The sequence below is a fragment of the Garra rufa genome, chromosome 3 (genome assembly GCF_049309525.1).
Source record: "Garra rufa chromosome 3, GarRuf1.0, whole genome shotgun sequence".
Classification (NCBI taxonomy): domain Eukaryota; kingdom Metazoa; phylum Chordata; class Actinopteri; order Cypriniformes; family Cyprinidae; genus Garra; species Garra rufa.
The window spans coordinates 67,635,321-67,655,715 of NC_133363.1; the positions used below are offsets into that span (position 1 = coordinate 67,635,321).

Below are 20,395 nucleotides of genomic sequence, written 5' to 3' on the forward strand. Positions count from 1 at the left end.
AATTATTGTCATCTTCCTATTTTTTGGCTTTTTTTTTGTTAGGTTAATGTTTGGCTTGGTTTTGTTTTGGTTCATTTTGGCTTGGTTTTGTTTGTTTTATTTTGTTTTGGTTTGGTTCATTTTTGTTTTTGTTTTTGTTTTTGTTCGTTTAGGCTTAGTTTGTTTTGTTTTAGTTTATTTTGGCTTGGTTTGGTTTGGCTTTTAGTTTTGTTTGTTTTGTTTAACATGGTATAACACTGATGACATAAAATTGAACTCATAGCATTCCAGTACAGTTTTTTCTAGAATTATTTTCATCTTCCTATTTTTTTTTTGGCTTTTGTTTTTGTTTTGTTCGGTTAATTTTTGGCCTGGTTTTGTTTAATTTTGGCTTTTGTTTGTTTTGTTTTGGTTCGGTTCATTTTTGGTTTTGTTATGTTTTATTTTGATTAGTTTTTGTTTGTTTTGTTTTGTTTCGGTTCATTTAGTCTTGGTTGGGCATTTGTTTGTTTTGGTTCATTTTGGCTTGGTTTGGTTTGGCTTTTGTTTGTTTTATTTTGTTTCGTTTTGGTTCAATTTTAGTTTTGTTTTTGTTTTTGTTTCACATGGTGTAAAATTGATAACATTAAATTTAAATCATAGAATTCCAGTACAGGTTTTTCTAGAATTATTATCATCTTCCTATTTTTTGGCTTCTGTTTGTTTTATTTTGGTTCGGTACATTTTCTGTTTTGTTTTGTTTTAGTTCACTTGTTGTTTTGTTTTGGTTCATTTTAGTTTGGTTTTGTTTTGGTTCATTTTGGCTTGGTTTGGTTTTTGTTTGTTTTGTTTTAGCTTGGTTCATCTTTGTTTTTGTTTGCTTAGGTTTGGTTCATTTAGGCTTGGTTTGACTTTTGTTTGTTTTGGTTTTAGTTAGTTTTGGCTTTTGTTTTGGTTCAGTCCATTTTTGTTCTGTTTCAGTCACTTTTTTGTTTTGTTTCGTGTTGGTTCATTTTGCCTTGGTTTAGCTTTTGTTTTGGTTCAGTTCATTTTTGGTTTTGGTTCGCTTTATGTTTTGTTTTGGTTCGTTTGGGGTTGGTTTGGTTTTGCTTTTGTTTTGGTTCATTGGATTGGTTTTTGTTTGTTTTATTTTAGTTTGGTTTGGCTTGGCTTGGTTTGTTTTGGTTTTTGTTAGTTCTATTTTGGTCTGGTTAATTTTTTGTTTTGTTTCTCATTTATTTGACATGTTTTTTAGATGTGTTGATTGCATCTTTTCCAGTGTGTTCATTCTGGAAATTATCAATAACTGGGTGTGGTAATGGCAGATGAGCTGCATGGGTTGTTGTTTCATATTGGACAGTTGGAAGTATTGGCAGCCTCCCAGACAGTGAGTGGTAGATCAGCCTCAGGGCTCATCCAAGACACACAGACCCTTATTGTGTCCAGACACTCAGAGCGACCCCATTCACAAGCTGTGTCAATCTGGTCTGCTTGAAGGGCTGAAGCTTTTCCCTATGAGTGTACATAACCTTTTTGACTGGAGGCTGGTGTCAGAAAAACAGAAATGCATTTAATGGTCTCATTATGCATCTTGTAAACAAGCTTGTTTTACATGTGTTCTCAGGTGGGGAAGGAGACGGTACAGACCACAGAAGACAAGATTATGAAGAGAGACATGCCTCCGGCCTTCATTAAGTAAGACCTGTGTTTCCTGTTTCTCTCCAGGCGCTTGTCATGTGAACCTACATCAGTTCTAATCAACCTGAACACACACACGCTCATTGCACAGGATTAACAAAGCATGTGCCTTTAATTTGTCAAGAGAAGTTTAAAGTGATTATAGATTATAAAACGATTGTCCAAACATCTAAAGCTTTTTGCTCTTCCTGTTTTTAGATACCTGTAAGTTTTGGGTCTTTGATGTGTATTGACCTTGAAAAAAGCTTGGAATAATATACAGTGTGATGGAGGTTAAATAAGGTCTTGCAGGACTTGTTCTTTTAGTGCGATTGCTTGCTGTCAGTGGCTGAGTCATCCCCTCACTGCTAAAGCTTACGATGCATTATTGATAAGTCTAAGCAAAAACTATATGACTGCTCTCCCTAGTGTCTTTCCGACTGTGTGAAGTGGTGTCTTGGCAGCTGATGCAGATGGAGCAGTTGGTATTGAATCTGTTCAATATTGATGCACACTGTCTGTTTGTGTCTGTCTTTCACCATCTTTTTTCTCACTCTTAAAAAAGTCAGAAAGTCACAGAGAACACAAAGACCTTAAAGTGTAAAAAGTCCAGAAAATTGCAAATTTCTTTTTTTAATGCCCTTTTTTTTGACAAGGAGAGTTAGGAGATGAATTGCAACAAAAGAAGAGAATATATTATATATTAAATGTTTTAAGATGTAATTAATATCTGTATTAAAATTGCATAAAACATGAAAATTAACCATTGAATAAATGTTATATATTTTATACTATATTTAAAAATAAAATATAAATGTATAAAAAAAATTTTGAAAGTGGAAAAATGGCAAGAAATTACAGAGAGAAGAGGAGAGAACTGGATTAAGACATTTTTGTGCATTGGAACCCTTTCCAACAATGACAAGGACAATTGAGGGACTCATATGTAACTATTACAGAATGTTCAAACACTCACTGATGCTTCAGAAGGAAAAACAAGACATTAAGAGCCAGGGATGTAAACTTTTGAACAAAATGATGTGTACATTTTCTTATTTTGCCTAAACATCATATTTGTTTCATTTAGTACTGTCCTTCAGAAGCTACAGAAGATAGATGTTCCCCAGAAGACAAAAATTTAAATTTATCCTGATCTTCAAATTTAAAAAGTTTTCACCCCTGGCTCTTAATGCATTGTTTTTTCATTCTGTAGATCATTCAAGTAACAACACAGTATTAAGAATCAAGTGCATGAAATTTTTTGAACAGGGTCATTTTTATAAATTCAACTATTTTTTTTTTAGTCTTTTATGTGAAATAGCTTTTTCAGGTCAGTACTACCTAAAAAATAACATGCATTTTGTATGATCCCTCTTATTTTGGTAAAAGAATTAACATTTTGCAGATTCTGCAAGGTGTATGTAAACTTTTGACTTAAACTGTATGTATAAATATAAGAAGAAAGAGTTTTTTCATTTAAAAAAATAATTAATATAATAAAAATTATTATTATTTTTGTGTATAATATACTTTATATTATATAGATAAATGTATATAGATTTGTAAGACCTCATGCACACGTAATGGCGTATAAAGTGTCCTCAGAGCAACAGTGGAGTTGACAGGTCCATATGGACTCTGCACGGCGCTTCTGGCTCACTAATCGGGCTCCAGAAGGGAATCATTTTTCAAAAGATTGTACAAATGTGAAATAAATGACAAACCGGAATTACAAACTGTGATATGGCCATTCATAACAAGCAAGTCCAAATTTAGTTGGACAAACAGATGGAGGCTAAATTTAGAAGAAATGTTTACAGTTATTAGTGGTGTTTGCTAAGACCAGATTCACTGTTTTTATTGCTTATCGTTAATTAAAATAAGCTTTTAGCTTGCTTCTGAATGATATCTCAAATTGTGCTGCGTATCAAGCAGAGGTGTGCTATTACCTTTCAAAGCAATTAGACTCGATCAGGCTTGGCGGATGATGAAGTGTGCGTATCTGTATGAATCTGTATCTATTTGAAATGGCTGGGCAGATGGGCTCAGTTAAACACAGCAAAGCCTTTGCTGACACATTTGGCACCATAAACACAAGCTGGCACAGGGCTCATCAATCAGCACACATGTGGTTGCTGACAGGAAATGTGAAGCTCTCTATATATAGGCTGTGTTGTAAGCACTGTCACCCGGGTGGTGCCTCATACAGGGAGGTGTCTGCGTAAGTCTGGGTCTCCACCGCAGAATAACGATGAAGAGAGAGACCTCCTCCAGAACACGTCATCATTCCGCTCTCCCGTGGGCTGCGGGGCGACTGGGACGTGCTTTAATTTCTATTAATACAGTGTTATCCAGTCTGAGGGAAGATTTTACACTACTTGCTGGAAAGCTTTGGTGTTGTCTACTGCTCTCATTTCTGGGAACTGAGTGTTAAATAATCTTGAGTGGGCTGTTGATTTAATTGCAATTAAGTCAATTAGTAATGTCACCTGTTTGAGTCAAATGTGTAGTTTTTCTTTTTTTTTACTGAGCGTTTTTAATAGTGCAGGCCATTATAGATATGTATAGATTCATACAGTACGAGAAAAGCTAAGTTTTACAAACAAGTTTACTGAGACGTGATGTTTCTTTTTGTTTCTCAGGGTGGAAAACGCCTGTGCAAAGCTGGTGGAAGCAGCTTACATGTTGAGGACAGACCCGTACTCTGTCCCGGCCCGTGATTACCTCATTGATGGCTCGCGGGGAATCCTCTCAGGCACTTCAGACCTGCTTCTGACCTTTGACGAAGCAGAGGTATGAATGGGATTGAGGGCTGTTTTGATGATGATTCAAGGCTGATAAACTTTCATAAAAATAAATGAGACCATATGTGCCTTTTTTCGGGGACATGTCCTGGCCAGGATTTTTATATTGCCTGAAATAACTACATTTTGGCTGTTTGCGCTATGCAGATTGATGTTGTATGACACCTAAGTACCATAAGAGCTATAGAGAGCAGACGGCTCCATATGCTTTAGAATTGCTCTCACGCTACTTTAATGTCATACAATGATCAGTCTGCACAGCACCGCTTCAAGTCAAACACACCTAATGTGTGACCCTGGACCACAAAACCAGTCTTAAATAGCATGGGTATATTTGTAGCAATAGCTAAAAATACATTGCATGGATCAAAATGATCGATTTTTCTTTTATGCCAAAAATCATTAGGAGATTAAGTAAAGATCATGTTCCATGAAGATATTTTGTAAATTCCCTTATTGTAAATATATCAAAACTTAATTTTTGATTAGTAATATGCAATGCTAAGAACTTAATTTGGACAACTTTGAAGGCGATTTTCTCAATATTTAGATTTTTTGCACCCTCAGATTCCAGTTGTTTAAATAGTTATATCTCGGCCAAATATTGTCCTATCCTAACAAACCATACATCAATGGAAATCTTATTTATTCAGTATGTTGAATATGACTGTTCTTTTCTGTTCTATTCTCTGTATATTTTCTGCATTCTCTGTAGATCCCACCCTTTAATGCGCCAGGATTGGTCGATTATCTACAATGCCTGCATGTTATTGGTCAAACTACTTTTAGATTGGACATGACCTTCAGCAAGTATGAAAACTAGAAAACTTCAATATTTTAGGGAATATAGAAATCTTGTCTAGAAAGTGTACACCAAAAATGGCACGTATGCTCACCCTAAGAAAGGATGCATTGAATTGACCAAAAGTGACAGTAAAGACATTTATAATCTTGCAAAAGATTTCAGATAAATTGTATTCCTATGAAGTTTTTATTTAAAAATCCCCCCCAAAATGTATTATGGTTTCAACCAAAATATCAATCACCACAACTGTTTTCAACTTTTTTTTATGTTAATATATTGTAATACTGCAATGCAAAGCTGAATTTTTAGCAGCCATTACTCCAGTCTTGACTGTCTGATGTTTCATCAGAAATGAGTCTAATATGCACGATTTGCTACCCAAAAACATTTTTGATTATTATTAACTCCCTGGGGACGGCTGTATCGCCGGCGATACCTGCTCATTTTTTTTAAGATCAGCGCAAAAGACACTAAAAATGCTCTGTCGGTTTCAGTCATACAAATTAGAGATATACATCATTGGAAACTGTAAAGTGTGTAATTTTATTTGTGCACACTCACAGAGGGTTAATAATAATCAAAAATGTTTTTGAGTAGCAAATCGTGCATATTAGACTAATTTCTGATGAATCATCAGACAGTCAAGACTGGAGTAATGGCTGCTAAAAATTCAGCTTTGCATTGCAGTATTACAATATATTATATTACAACATTTATTTCTGACAGTTTGACTTTGTTGAATAAACATGAGTACTGCATGTTTCAAAGTCAAAACGCGGCACAGGTGTTTTTGTATGAATGTATCTTTGAAGGGAACAGGCTGTCTTGTTTTGTTTGTATGAAGGCTAAACACAAATAAAAGGTGAACATTACCATTTTTATTTTATAGGAGGAAGTTTCATAGACTTGGCAAATTTATTTTTCACAAGTTTGTAGGTACAGACGTCTGTTGAGGGCGCTCTTGCCAGTTTTTCTGGGGCTTTTTTAAAATATTGTTCATATCAGTATCGGAATTATATTGTATCAAACGTAATTAAGAAATATATTGTGATATACATTTTGGCCATATTGGCCAGTCCTAATACCAATATATTATTTTTAATCAGTTCTATGCAACAGAATCAGATTTAAAAGTTTTTTTTTAAACTATCCAAATAATGTATAGTCCTACAAAGCTATTATTCTCAGGGCATGTGAACGTAGAATTTTAACAGCGTTGCCCAGTACAGCTATAAAAATTACGTTTTAGATATTACTCTCTTTGGTAATACTCTATTTACACTTGACTGTTTCATAGCGTTTTTATATTTGCTATAAAATGTTGTGCCATTTGAAAGGAAATGTGTGATTGTAAAGTGCACAGTACTCTTGTTTTTTTTGTTTTTTTTTGGTCAAATTTGGCAATTTTTCAGATGCTGAACCTGGCAGTCGACAGTGACAGACTGTGTTCTCCTCCAAAGCCCTGCTTTGTGAGACTGACAAATCTAACACTTTGCTTTTTAGTGTGCATTTTCTCTGGAAAGTGTCATATTAGATTTCGAAAGAGGGTTTTGACTGAAAGCAAGATTGTTATCTTAACCAAGCAAGCAATTTCCTGAAAAGTGATATATACTGTTGATTATCTGACGGTTGGTTGTGTGCTTTTATTTTCAACCTTGTTAGATTTGTGAAAGATCCTGTGCCAAATACTCATATAGTTTATTTAATCTGAATTTGAAATAAAGCAAATTGGATTTGTAAAATATTTCTGTCTTTCTGTCGAATAATAATCAGTTCAGGGCACATCCTGAATTTGAATTCTTTGGATCATCTTTACAAAAAAGTCTTTTCTTCTGGCCTAACAACATTAAACACACAGTCCCTTATCATGCGTTGTAACTTACGGTCTTAATGTGCCGTGCTCCACATATCCAGCCTCCCCTGTGAGCTGCCGTGTGGGCGCAGCGTAATGGAGCTCACACGAAGCACATGATCTGAGTGAGCCGCCTCGCACACAGTGTGTCTTCTCTCAGCACAAGTTACTTTTGATGTCTCTGCTTCTGTGGGTCACAAGATTTCTCATCACAAGACAAGATATGAACCCAGCAGCACAGTGTAAATTGGCTTGTAATATGTATTTAGAACCAAAAATGCTCCTTAAACCAATAAGAACATGTGCAGATTTAGTGCCAATGGCTACTGTACTATTATATAATAACTCCTATTCTAACAGGTAGAATTAAAATAAACATTTCCAAGAGAGCACAGATTGTGTTTTGTGGTGTGTATGTACATCTGCTGGCAAGATATTAGATCATCGGTTTGTGGTGAAAGCTTACTCTGAACTCTATTAATAGTGCTGCTATCATCTTTCTCAAGAAGCTGTGTTGTTCACAGGGCATTGAGTAAGCATGATGTTATGGTACTATATCTTGTGGGTCTGCTTGTTCGTATCAAAACCCGCAAAAAAACAAAAAAACATTAAAGGTTAGTTCACCCAAAAATGAAAATTAGCCCATTATTTACTCACCCTCAAGGCATCCTAGGTGTACAGTCGTGGCCAAAAGTTTTGAGAATGACACAAATATTAGTTTTCACAAAGTTTGCTGCTCAACTGCTTTTAGATCTTTGTTTCAGTTGTTTCTGTGATGTACTGAAATATAATTACAAGCACTTCATACGTTTCAAAGGCTTTTATCGACAATTACATGATATTTATGCAAAGAGTCAGTATTTGCAGTGTTGGCCCTTCTTTTTCAGGACCTCTGCAGTTCGACTGGGCATGCTCTCAATCAACTTCTGGGCCAAATCCTGACTGATAGCAACCCATTCTTTCATAATCACTTCTTGGAGTTTGTCAGAATTAGTGGGTTTTTGTTTGTGCACCCGTCTCTTGAGGATTGACCACAAGTTTTAAGAACTGGGGAGTTTCCAGGCCATGGACCCAAAATTTCAACGTTTTGGTCCCCGAGCCACTTAGTTATCACTTTTGCCTTATGGCACGGTGCTCCATCGTGCTGGAAAATGCATTGTTCTTCACCAAACTGTTGTTGGATTGTTGGAAGAAGTTGCTGTTGGAGGGTGTTTTGGTACCATTCTTTATTCATGGCTGTGTTTTTGGACAAAATTGTGAGTGAGCCCACTCCCTTGGATGAGAAGCAACCCCACACATGAATGGTCTCAGGATGCTTTACTGTTGGCATGACACAGGACTGATGGTAGCGCTCACCTTTTCTTCTCCAGACAAGCCTTTTTGCAGATGCCCCAAACAATCGGAAAGAGGCTTCATCGGAGAATATGACTTTGCCCCAGTCCTCAGCAGTCCATTCGCCATACTTTTTTGCAGAAGATCAATCTGTCCCTGATGTTTTTTTTGGAGAGAAGTGGCTTCTTTGATGCCCTTCTTGACACCAGGCCATCTTCCAAAAGTCTTGGCCTCACTGTGCGTGCAGATGCGCTCACACCTGCCTGCTGCCATTCCTGAGCAAGCTCTGCACTGGTGGCACTCCGATCCCGCAGCTGAATCCTCTTTAGGAGACGATCCTGGCGCTTGCTGGACTTTTTTGGACACCCCGAAGCCTTCTTAACAATGCAGTGGAAAGTTTTTTTCGGGATTAAGTTAATTTTCATGGCAAAGAAGGACTATGCAATTCATCTGATCACTCTTCATAACATTCTGGAGTATATGCAAATTGCTATTATAAAAACTTAAGCAGCAACTATTCCAATTTCCAATATTTATGTAATTCTCAAAATTTTTGGCCACGACTGTATATGACTTTGTTCTTTCAGACGAATGCATTCAGAGTTATATTAAAAATTGTTCTGGCTTCTTCAAGCTTTATAATGCGATGGACGGGTGTTTTTTCTTCATCGGTCCAAAACGAGTGCAATAAAGCTCATCCATCATAATAAAAAATGCCTCACATGGCTCTGGGGGGTGAATAAAGGCCTCTTGTAGTGAGTCGATGCATTTTTGTAAGAAAAATATCCATATTTAAAATGTAATAATCATTTTAATCTAACTTGTGCTAACAGTTGTACATGGAAGCAGCTCCGGCCGGATGACGTAGGACGTCGGCGTAGAGCATGTGCCTGTGTGTCTCTCTTGAAAACCAACGTTTATTTACAGAAGCAAAGGAGACAAAGTCTCCTGACTTTAGCAAAGGAAAGCCAGTCTCCTCTAGGCTTCTATCGAGATTTTTCTTTACGAATCCTTGTCCGGAGTGGCTTTCGTGTACAACTGTTAACGCAAGCTTGAAAAAAGTGATTATTATGTTTTAAATATGGATATTTTTCTCACAAAAACGCATCGATTTGCTACAGGAGTCTTTTATTCACCCCTGGAGCCATGTGAGGCACTTTTTATTATGGATGGATGCAGTTTATTGGACTTGTTTTAGACTAATGAAAAGAAACATCTGCTCATTGCATTGTAAAGCTTTAAGGAGCCAGAACAATTTTTAATATTACTCTGATTGCATTCGTCTGAAAGAAGGAAGTCATATACACCTAGGATGCCTTGAGGGTGAGTAAATAATGGGCTAATTTTCATTTTTGGGTGAACTAGCCCTTTAGTCCTATGGGAAGTGGTAAAGCATGGCACTGACAACGTAAAGGTCATTGGTTTGATTCCCAGGAAATGTTTGTACTGATAAAATGTGTAGCTTGAGTGCACTGTAAGTTGCTTTAAATAAAAGCATTATGCCAAAATGTATGTCACTGTGTCTAAATGTGTCTTTTTCTTTTGTGTATTTTTAAGGTGCGTAAAATTATCCGGGTGTGTAAAGGCATATTGGAGTACCTGACGGTTGCAGAGGTTGTGGAAACCATGGAGGATTTGATCACTTACACTAAAAACCTGGGACCTGGTACTTTGAATGCCCTTGTTACTTTTTTGGAAGAGGTTTAATTTCATTCTGATTTGAATTTATGAATTTAAAGTTGACACTGTTTAACTCTGGCAAGTGGACAGTTGGAAGAGACTATTTACATGAATATAATTCACTGTTATTATGTTTGAATGTTTATTTTCAAATGTTTTTGTTAGCTTTTTTTGTTTTTTAAAGATCACACTCTTTGAATGATTGAATGACCATGAAAAACTGATTATTTGTTATATATCTCCTCTTCAGCTGTTTTTATTAGGCGGTAGGGTGTTTTTGAAGGAAGAATTTCTATTTATGTAAGGCATTTTCAGTTGCTAGTGGCCTTGATCAGGCTGTTTTCCTCACTTTTATTTGTACTTAATGTATGGCATGAGCTATTGAAAAAGTTTTTTTCAAGACTGTACAGTGAGGAAAAAATGATTTGATCCCTTGCTGATTTTGTACGTTTTCCCACTGACAAACAAATTATCAGTCTATGTTTGAACGGTAAGAGACAGAATAACAAAACAAATCCAGAAAAACGCATTTCAAAAAAGTTATAAATTGATTTGCATTTTAATGAGTGAAATAAATATTTGACCCCTTCACAAAACATGACTTAGTACTTGGTGGCAAAACCCTTGTTGGCATTCACAGAGGTCAGAGATTTCTTGTAGTAGCCAGCAGGTTTGCACACATCTCAGGAGGGCTTTTGTCCCACTTCTCTTTGCAGATCCTCTCCAAGTCATTAAGGTTTCGAGGCTGATGTTTGGCAACTATAACCTTCAGCTCCCTCCACAGATTTTCTATGGGATTAAGGTCTGGAGACTGGCTAGGCCACTCCAAGACCTTAAAGGGATGGTTCGGAGTAGAATTGACTTCATTGCTATGCACTCCGAAGCCCATCTTAATACCCCATCCGAAGTTTTTTTTTACCTTAGTCGAACATTTATGGAGATATTAGAGTTTTTCGAATTGCTTGTTACAGGAGTGAATGGTACATGTGATGTATCTCGTAAATTGCACCACTAAACGTGCAAGTAATCTTACCAAACTTGTACAGTAGTGTAAATAGGTTATGTACTCACAAAACACTGCATCAGAACATTTGTAAGTCCACCATGAGTGTTTTAAAAACACGTTTTACCCGAGAACTACTAGTCTCAGAAACTACAAGTCGACGTCGCTTCCCTGGTTTGAAAAAAGCACGTAAAAGTCCTCCTACTACATCTGTGTGCATGTCAACTTGTAGGAGGACTTTTACGTGCTTTTTTCAAACCAGAGACGTGACGTCGACGTGTCGCCATTTGTAGTTTTTGAGACTAATAGGGATCGGGTAAAACGTGTTTTTAAAACACTCATGGTGGACTTACAAATGTTCCGATGCAGCGTTTTGTGAGTACATAACCTATTTACACTACTGTACAAGTTTGGTAAGATTACTTGCACGTTTAGTGGTGCAATTTACGAGATACATCACATGTACCATTCACTCCTGTAACAAGCAATTAGAAAAACTCTAATATCTCCATAAATGTTTGACTAAGGTAAAAAGAAGCTTCGGATGGGGTATTTACATGGGCTTCGGAGTGCATAGCAATGAAGTCAATTCTACTCCGAACCATCCCTTTAATGTGCTTCTTCTTGAGCCAATCCTTTGTTTCTTTGGTGTGTGTTTTGGGTCATTGTCATGCTGGAATACCCATCCACGACCCATTTTCAATGAGGGAAGGAGGTTCTCATCCAAGATATGACATTACGTGGCCCCGTCCATTGTCCCTTTGATGCGGTTCTGTCCCCTTAGCAGAAAAACACCCCCAAAGCAAAATGTTTTCACCTACATGTTTGACGTGGGGATGGTGTTCTTGGGGTCACAGGCAGCATTCCTCCTCCTTCAAACACAGCGAGTTGAGTTGATGCCAAAGAGCTTGATTTTGGTCTTATCTGACCACAACACTTTCACTCAGTTCTCCTCTGAATCATTCAGATGTTTGTTGGCAAACTTTAGACGGGCCTGTACATGTGCTTTCTTGAGCAGGGGGACCTTGCAGACACTGCAGGATTTCAGTCCTTCAAGGAGTAGTGTGTTATCAATTGTTTTCTTGGTGAGTATGGTCCCAGTTGCCTTGAGATCATTGACAAGATCCTCCTGTGTAGATCTGGGCCAATTCCTCACCGTTCTCATGATCATTGAAACTCCACAAGGTGAGATCTTGCATGGAGCCCCAAACCGAGGGAGATTGACAGTTATTTTGCGTTTCATCCATTTGAGAATAATCACACCAACTGTTGTCACCTTCTCACCAAGCTGCTTGGCGAGTGTCTTGTAGCCCATTCCAGTCTTGTGTAGGTCTACATTCTTGCCCTTGACATCCTTGGACAGTTTTTTGGTCTTGGTCATGGTGGAGAGTTTGGAATCTGATTGATTGATTGTTTCTGTGGACAGGTGTCTTTTATACAGGTAACAAACTGAGATTAGGAGCACTTTCTTAAAGGGAGTCTCAGCTCCCTTAAAGGGAGTCTCAGATGACCTGTATAAAAGACACCTGGGAGCCAGACATCTTGCTGATTGATAGGGGATCAAATACTTATTTCACTTAAATGCAAATCAATTTATAACTTTTTTGAAATGCATTTTTCAGTATTTTTTGTTGTTATTCTGTCTCTCACTGTTAAAATAAACCTACAATTAAAATTATAGACTGATAATTTCTGTCAGTGGGCAAACGAACAAAATCAGCAGTGGATCAAATAATTTTTTTCCTCACTGTATGTTCTGAAAAAAACTATCAAAAAAAATTACACGGAAAGTTCACCCAAAAATGAAAATTCTGTCATTAATTACTCACCCTCATGTCTTTCCAAACTCATAAGACCTTTGTTCACCTTCAGAACACAAATTAAGATATTTTTTATAAAATCCAAAGGCCTTTCTGACCCCTCATAGACAGCAACCTGTTTTGAATGTTTAAATGCGCATTTGCACATAGATTACCCTTGTTGACATCATGCTCACTTAATCTTTAAAAAACTAATGTAATTACATTGTTAAATGTAATTTTAGCAAATCTCAAAATGAACATCCATTTTTGACCTCTACATCATCACTGTGTTAATGTATGAATTTGTTAGGCATGACGAAAATGGCAAAGATGATAGACGAGCGGCAACAGGAGCTGACACACCAAGAGCACCGTGTGATGCTGGTCACCTCCATGAACACAGTGAAGGAACTGTTGCCCGTGCTTATATCAGGTGAGAGACCAGCGAACCGCTGTGTGTGTGTGCGTGTCGTGTGCGGTCTCTGTGTGCCAGCCCGTTGATATGGCAACACTGATAATTGGAGCCATTTAACCGCCTTGCGGGGAGGGATAGATTTTTCCCTTCATCCAGTTGGCTTTCTGCTGTTGGCTCAGCAATAAATAGCCAGGTTGATGGCAGCTCATCTGCACAGGCAGAAAGGCTTTTAATGTCTGTGTTTGCAAATATGCCTACACATATGGTGATAATTAGTTGCTTGATTTTTGGACACATCAAATGTAAACCGATCTTGATTTGTGCAACAGTTTTAGATGATAAAAGGATGGACTAACAAAACTGTTTTTTATACCCATCAGCCATTAAAATCTTTGTGACAACCAAATGCACTAAGAGTCATGGTGTGGAGGAGGCCTTGAAGAACAGAAACTACACGTTTGAGAAGATGAGTGCCGAGATCAACGAGATAATCAGAGTGCTGCAACTCACTTCATGGGATGAGGATGCCTGGGCCAACAAAGTATGAGCTTTATCATTCTTTAACACACATACATGCCATTCTACAACCCCACCTTAAACGGTTACACCAAGCTATGTTGGCTTCAATGGGTCAGATAAGTTAAAGTGATAGTTCACCAAAAAATGACAATTCTGTCATTAGTTATTCACCCTTGTGTCGTTCCAAACTTGTAAGACCTTCATTCATCTTTGGAACACAAATTAAGATATTTTTAATGAAATCCAAGAGCTTTCTGAACCTGCATAGACAGCAGAAGGCCCAGAAGGTAGTAAGGTAAAATAGTCAAAGTGACATCAGTGGTCCAACTTTTTGTGTTAAAAAAACAAAAATAATGACTTTATTGAACAAATTCTTCTCTTCTGCATCAGTCTTTGTCACACATTCAGGAGAGTACAATGCATGTGTGTGGTGCTGCTGACGCAGGAGCTGATATTCTGTGAATATGCATTGAAGACTGACACGGAAGAGAAGAAATTGTTGAATAAAGTCTTTCATTTAATTTAAGTCTTTGTGCACAAAAATTATTCCTCATAGCTTCATAAAATTAAGGTTGAGCCACTGATGTCACATGGACTATTTTAAAAATGTCCTTACTACATTTCTGGGCCTTGAACCTGTCAGTTGCGTTGCTGTTTATGCAGGGTTGGAAAACTCTCGGATTTCATGACAGAATTTTCATTTTTGGGTGAACAATTTTCAATCAACTATGTTAAAAACTGTGAATGTGACAGTGGGAGTGAAGTAAAAGTAAAAATCCTATTAATTTTCTCCATCAAGAAAAAGACTTCTAAGGGTAATGCCTCAAACTTTCGGCGTGATTTAAAAAAAAAAAAAAAAAAAAAAAAAAAATATATATATATATATATATATATATATATTTTTTTTTATTAAATAAAGAACAATGTGAAGTCATTGTGAAGTAGGAATTACAGCAAAACATCAGCAAAGATGATGTCCCTCTGTTCTCATTAACAACTTGTATATTTCTAGATTATTTCTAGACTAGATTTTTATAAATTTTGTACTTTAAATGTTATACTTTATAATGTTAAGCATGCAGATGATCCACTCTGACATACACAACTGTTCAAAAGATTTTTTAAATGTTTTTTTTATGTTTTGAAAACAAGTCTCATCTCTTTTTTACTGTAATATATCTGATCTTTCAGAAATCTATTATGCTGATTTGTTGCTCAAGAAACATTTCTTATTATTATATGTTAAAAACAGTTGTGCTGCTTAATATTTTTGTGATTTACTGACAATGCGCACATTAAAGAACACAGACACAGCCAGATCTTTTCCATAATGACCAGCGCAATCTACCAAGAGCAGTGCAAATTAGGCCTGCTTTAAAGGAGTAGTTCACTTTCAGAACAAAAATTTACAGATAATACTCACCCCCTTGTCATCCAAGATGTTCATGTCTTTCTTTCATAAAAAAAATGGTGTTTTTTGAGGAAAACATTTCAGGATTTCTCTCCATATAGTGGACTTCTATGGTGCCCCCGAGTTTGAACTTCCAAAATGCAGTTTAAATGCAGCTTCAAAAGGGCTCTAAATGATCCCAGCCGAGGAAGAAGGGTCTTATTACATTTACAACTTGTATACTTTTTAATCTCAACTCGTCTTGCCGAGCTAGACAAGACAACCATTTGAGGTTAAAAAGTATATAAATTGTAATTTTTTTTTTTTTTTGAAAATAACCAATTGTTTCGCTAGATAAAACCCTTTTTTCCTCGTCTGTGATCGTTTAGAGCCCCTTGAAGCTGCATTTTGGAAGTTCAAACTCGGGGGCACCATAGAAGTCCATTATATGGCAAGAAATCCTGAAATGTTTTACTCAAAAAACATAATTTTCTTACGACTGAAGAAAGAAAGACATGAACATCTTGGATGACAAGGGGGTGAGTACATTATCTGTACATTTTTGTTCTGAAAGTGAACTACTCCTTTAAGACATGCTTTTTATAGCCGTTAAATAATGGTGCAAATACCAGTAATTTGACTAGCTCAAATGTTAGTAAATGCCGTTGCATGATTCATTTGAATACTTTCCTTCCATAAATGTTGCATCTGAAAGGGAAACTCCTACAAATGCATATTCCATAAGGTCAGACGCAAAAATAATGTGTCTCCACGCTTTTTCAGCGCTAATTCGTCACTGTACATTTTTAGTAAATCCTGACAGTATTATTTTAATGCCAAAATGTTGTAGGTAAATCTGGCCCTAACTGTCACTTTTATCAATTTAATGTGTTCTTGCTGAGCAAAAGTATTATTATATTAGTTATATAGTTTCTTTAAAATCTTACCACAAACTTTTGAATGGTAGTATATGTGACCCTGGACCACAAAACCAGTCTTAAGCAGCACGGGTATATTTGTAGCAATAGCCAAAAATACATTGTATGGGTCAAAATGATTGATTTCTTTTTTTTAAACCAAAAATTATTAGGATATTAAGTAAAGATCATGTTCTATGAAGATATTTTGTAAATTTCCTACCATAATTATATCAAAACTTAATTTTTGATTAGTAATATGACTTGCTAAAAACTTTATTTGGACAACATTAAAGGCGATTTTCTCAGAATTTAGATTTTTTGCACCCTCAGATTCCAGAGTTCCAAATAGTTGTATCTCAGCCAGATATTGTCCTCTCCTAACAAACCATACATCAATGGAAAGCTTATTTTATTTAATAAAACTGACCCTTATGACTGGTTTTGTGGTCCAGGGCCACATATATGAATATATCAAAGGTATTGATTGCAGTCTTACAGTTAAAAATGTTGTAATCTTGTGATTTTTCTCAAAGTTGGTTGTTTTAGCTCAAGCTTTAAGAGCTTTATTAAGAAATATATTGTTAAAAATATTGTTTTAAAATGCAAAAAATAAAATTTTTAGAAATAATACATGGCTGCTTCAACAGTGGACAGTCACTGCTGCTCTATTGAGACCCCTTTGGTGTATCTTTGTTTTTCTCCCTGAATGAACGTGACACTCCCATCCTGGTAATGCAATAATCTGTTCCATTTCCAGCACTGTTCACAGTCAGGCTCAGAATTCACTGACTATATGACAAAAAAACACAGACCTAATATCTAGCATAGGTGGAAAAACATCACCATACTGTACACAAGGCATCAGTGTTGAACAGTAAGATTAATGATCTGCCTTTCAATATTTCATGAAGCCTACTGAATCATTTGATCCCTCGCTAACTGATGACACCCTTTGCTTGCTTAGCATGCATATTAAATATTTCCATAAGAAATCACTCTACTCTCCAAATCAGTTTCCAGAGCTTTCATTTACTTTGCTGTCACCTCTGTTTTTCCGTTGCCCTGATATAACTCTGTAAACATGCCTCTTTTGCTCTCTTTCTTTTCTGTGTTCTTCCATTTTTTCCCTTCCTATAGAAGGTAAGCTCTCCTCTCTCCCGCTCTGTAATGCGACAAACTGCATGCCAGATCATTGTGTTGCTAACGGTATGTGTGTGTTAGTATAGTCATTCTTGTTTTTTCCCATGATGTTTGATAGAAGCCTTTTTCTCAGCCTGGCTTGCTGTATATAAGGGATGCTGTATTTCAGAAACCCAGGACCAAAACAAAACGATAAATTGCAATAAGAGAGGTTGTTTTCAGATGTGCTGTAGAATGACACTGTGCCATCACTCACCCTCCACATCCATATTTTACTTCAGTCTCACATCATCCCTCATTTAGACACTTCGTCTCACAGTTAATCACTAACGCCTGTCTCAGGATGTGACAACTTTTTTAAGCTTGGTGTTTGTCTCCATGGCTCCCGCTGTACACGTTCCCTTAACCTGAATGCTGTCTTACCAGATTAACTTAATTTTATGCTCTGTCTCTCCTGATACACAGCTCCTCCCAGTGAAATTGCTTGACGAGTGCATATTGCTTTCGTGTTTATGTATTTCCTGTTGAAACAGAAAATTGACCGGGATAAATTGGAAAGCTTCTCTCTTTTTTATTAAAATAGCCAGTCTTTTAATTTGACTTTTTAGTTTAGTGGTAACAAGTGGTTTAGTCATGAGGCATTGGCTATTGCTGATTGGAGAAATGTTTTCAAATTAAAGGGTTATTTCGCCCAAAAATGAATATTCTATCATTAATTACTCACCCTCACGTCATTCCAAACCTGTAAGACCTTTGTTCATCTTCAAAACAAATTAAGATATTTAGATAAAATCCAAGAGCTTTCAGACCCTGCATAGACTGCAACACAACTGACATGTTCAAAGCCCAGAAAGGTAGTAAGGACTTTGGTAAAATGTGACATCAGTGGTTCAACATTAATGTTACGAAGCTACTAGAATGTGCAAAGAAAACAAAATTAACAACAATTTCCAATGATGTCCTTAAATGCTCAAAAAGAGTGCATAGTTACAAAAAATAACAAACAACGAAGAAAAAGTTGTCTCGAAGTTAAGTTTCAAGCCACGTGGCTCTTCCCCAATGGCCCACATTTATGGACCAAAAATTTATCTCAATAGGCTTAATCTTAGAACAAAATGAATAAGTATTTTGTCCATTCATGTAAATATTAAATGTACTAATTTGCTTGTACAATCTTGTTTTTAGGAGTATAGCATAACATTGGATTTTGTGTCTTTAAATTTCCTTTTTAAGAAAATACACATATATCTGTGGGTGCGTTCACACTTGTAGTTCCCTTCGTTTGGTTCATTTGGTCCTTTTGGTCTGGACCAAAAAGGAAAATGATACATTTGGTCTTGTTCCACTTAGAGTTCACACTGCCATTTTTGACAGGAAACCTAATAATACCGAACCTAAAGGCATAGTGATATGTTCACAATCTGATTCGTCAGGTTGAATGACATATATTCCGTCACAAAAGGTGTGTTCACACTTGTCATGTTTGGTTCGATTAAAACAAACTCTGGTGAGATTGCTCTGTTAGTGTGGTTCATTTGAGTAAGTGTGAACGCTGCCATCCAAACGCTGATGTGCACCAAACAAGACACTAATAAGATGGTTCTCAGTTCGCTTCCAAGCAAACTCTAGTATGGTTTGAATGAAATATGAACTCAACATGGACCAAATACTTCTAAACTAACCAAAAACGGGAAGTAATGACAAGATGCAACACTATGCGACATGATTTCACAAAGGGAACAAGCGGTATATCCAAAACAAAATGAGCAGATTGCAATGTTGAGCAACAAGAAGGTAAAGTCCCTTTTATGAGCTCTTTGTGAGTTCACAGGTAGTGAAAATAAAATCATATACATGCAACAATGAGTGCACTTAGATTAGCAGATGGCATTAGGTGTATTCGACTTAAAGGGGCACTGAGCAGACTGATCAGTGAATGGGTACTTTGATGTCATACACCCGCAGTCGAACAAGTCGAATGCACTTTTTCCTTTTGTTTGGAGTATTTGGTGAGTTCCGTCACATAATATGCGTCATTCAACTTGACCAATCAGAATCAGAATCAGAAAGAGCTTTATTCCCAAGTATGCTTGCACATACAAGGAATTTGTTTCAGTGTTATTAGCTTCCAGTACACAGAGACGCACAGACAATAAAAATAAGAGAATAAGAAAAAAATACACATATGTAAGCATTAATAGACCAAAAATAAAAATAGAAAATAATAATAATAATTTGTAAAAATTGACAATAAATATGTATGTACAGTTGTGCTATAGGTGATAGGATGGAATACAGGGATGTGTTAGGGTGGAGGTGGTAGCAGTAGATAAAGTCAGATTATTCCACACATTTTTGCACAATGGTAGGAACATTTTAACTGTTCATAAAGTGGATTGCCTGGGGGAAAAAACTGTTCATGCGTCTGGTAGTCCTGATCTTTGGGGCTCTGTAGCGCCGGCCGGATGGTAAGAGTTCAAAGAGGGGATGGCTTGGATGTGAGGGGTCCAAAGTGATTTTCTGAGCTCTTTTCCTCACTCTGGATGTGTACAGTTCTTGAAGGGTGGGCAGGGGAGCACCAATAATCCTCTCAGCAGACCGAACCATTCTCTGCAATCTTCTGATGTCTGATTTTGTAGCTGAGCCAAACCAGACAGTTATTGATGTGCACAGAACAGACTCGATGATGGCTGAGTAGAACTGTCTCAGCAACTCCTGTGGTAGGTTGAACTTCTTCAGCTGGCGAAGGAAGTACAACCTTTGTTGGGCCTTTTTTACAATGGAGTCGATGTGAGTGTCCCACTTCAGGTCCTGGGACATGAAACATCCCAGGAACTTGAATGTCTCCAATGTAGCCACAGTGCTGTCCATGATGGTGAGTGAGGAAGTGCAGGGGGGTTCCTCCTGAAGTCCACTATCATCTCTACAGTTTTGAGCTTGTTCAGCTCCAGGTTGTTGTGACTGCACCAGACAGCCAGCTCTTTTACCTCCTGTCTGTAGGCAGACTCGTCACCATCCTGAATGAGGCCGATAACCGTGGTGTCGTCTGCAAACTTCAGGAGCTTGACAGAGGGGTCTTTAGAGGTGCAGTCGTTGGT

General features: G+C 37.0%; 1 protein-coding gene across 3 annotated transcripts in view; it reads left to right on the forward strand.

The window, feature by feature from the left end:
* The first annotated feature begins 1,587 nt into the window (after nucleotides 1–1,587).
* The window catches only part of vcla (vinculin a), a 58,651-nt gene continuing 39,843 nt past the window's right edge, over nucleotides 1,588–20,395 (forward strand). For all 3 annotated transcript variants that reach the window (XM_073837467.1, XM_073837469.1, XM_073837468.1), the window contains exons 1-5: nucleotides 1,588–1,653; nucleotides 4,278–4,428; nucleotides 9,986–10,094; nucleotides 13,224–13,346; nucleotides 13,709–13,869. In XM_073837467.1, the coding sequence (XP_073693568.1) occupies nucleotides 1,622–1,653; nucleotides 4,278–4,428; nucleotides 9,986–10,094; nucleotides 13,224–13,346; nucleotides 13,709–13,869 (576 nt within the window). In that variant the 5' untranslated portion in view covers nucleotides 1,588–1,621. The remainder of the gene's footprint in view (nucleotides 1,654–4,277; nucleotides 4,429–9,985; nucleotides 10,095–13,223; nucleotides 13,347–13,708; nucleotides 13,870–20,395) is intronic.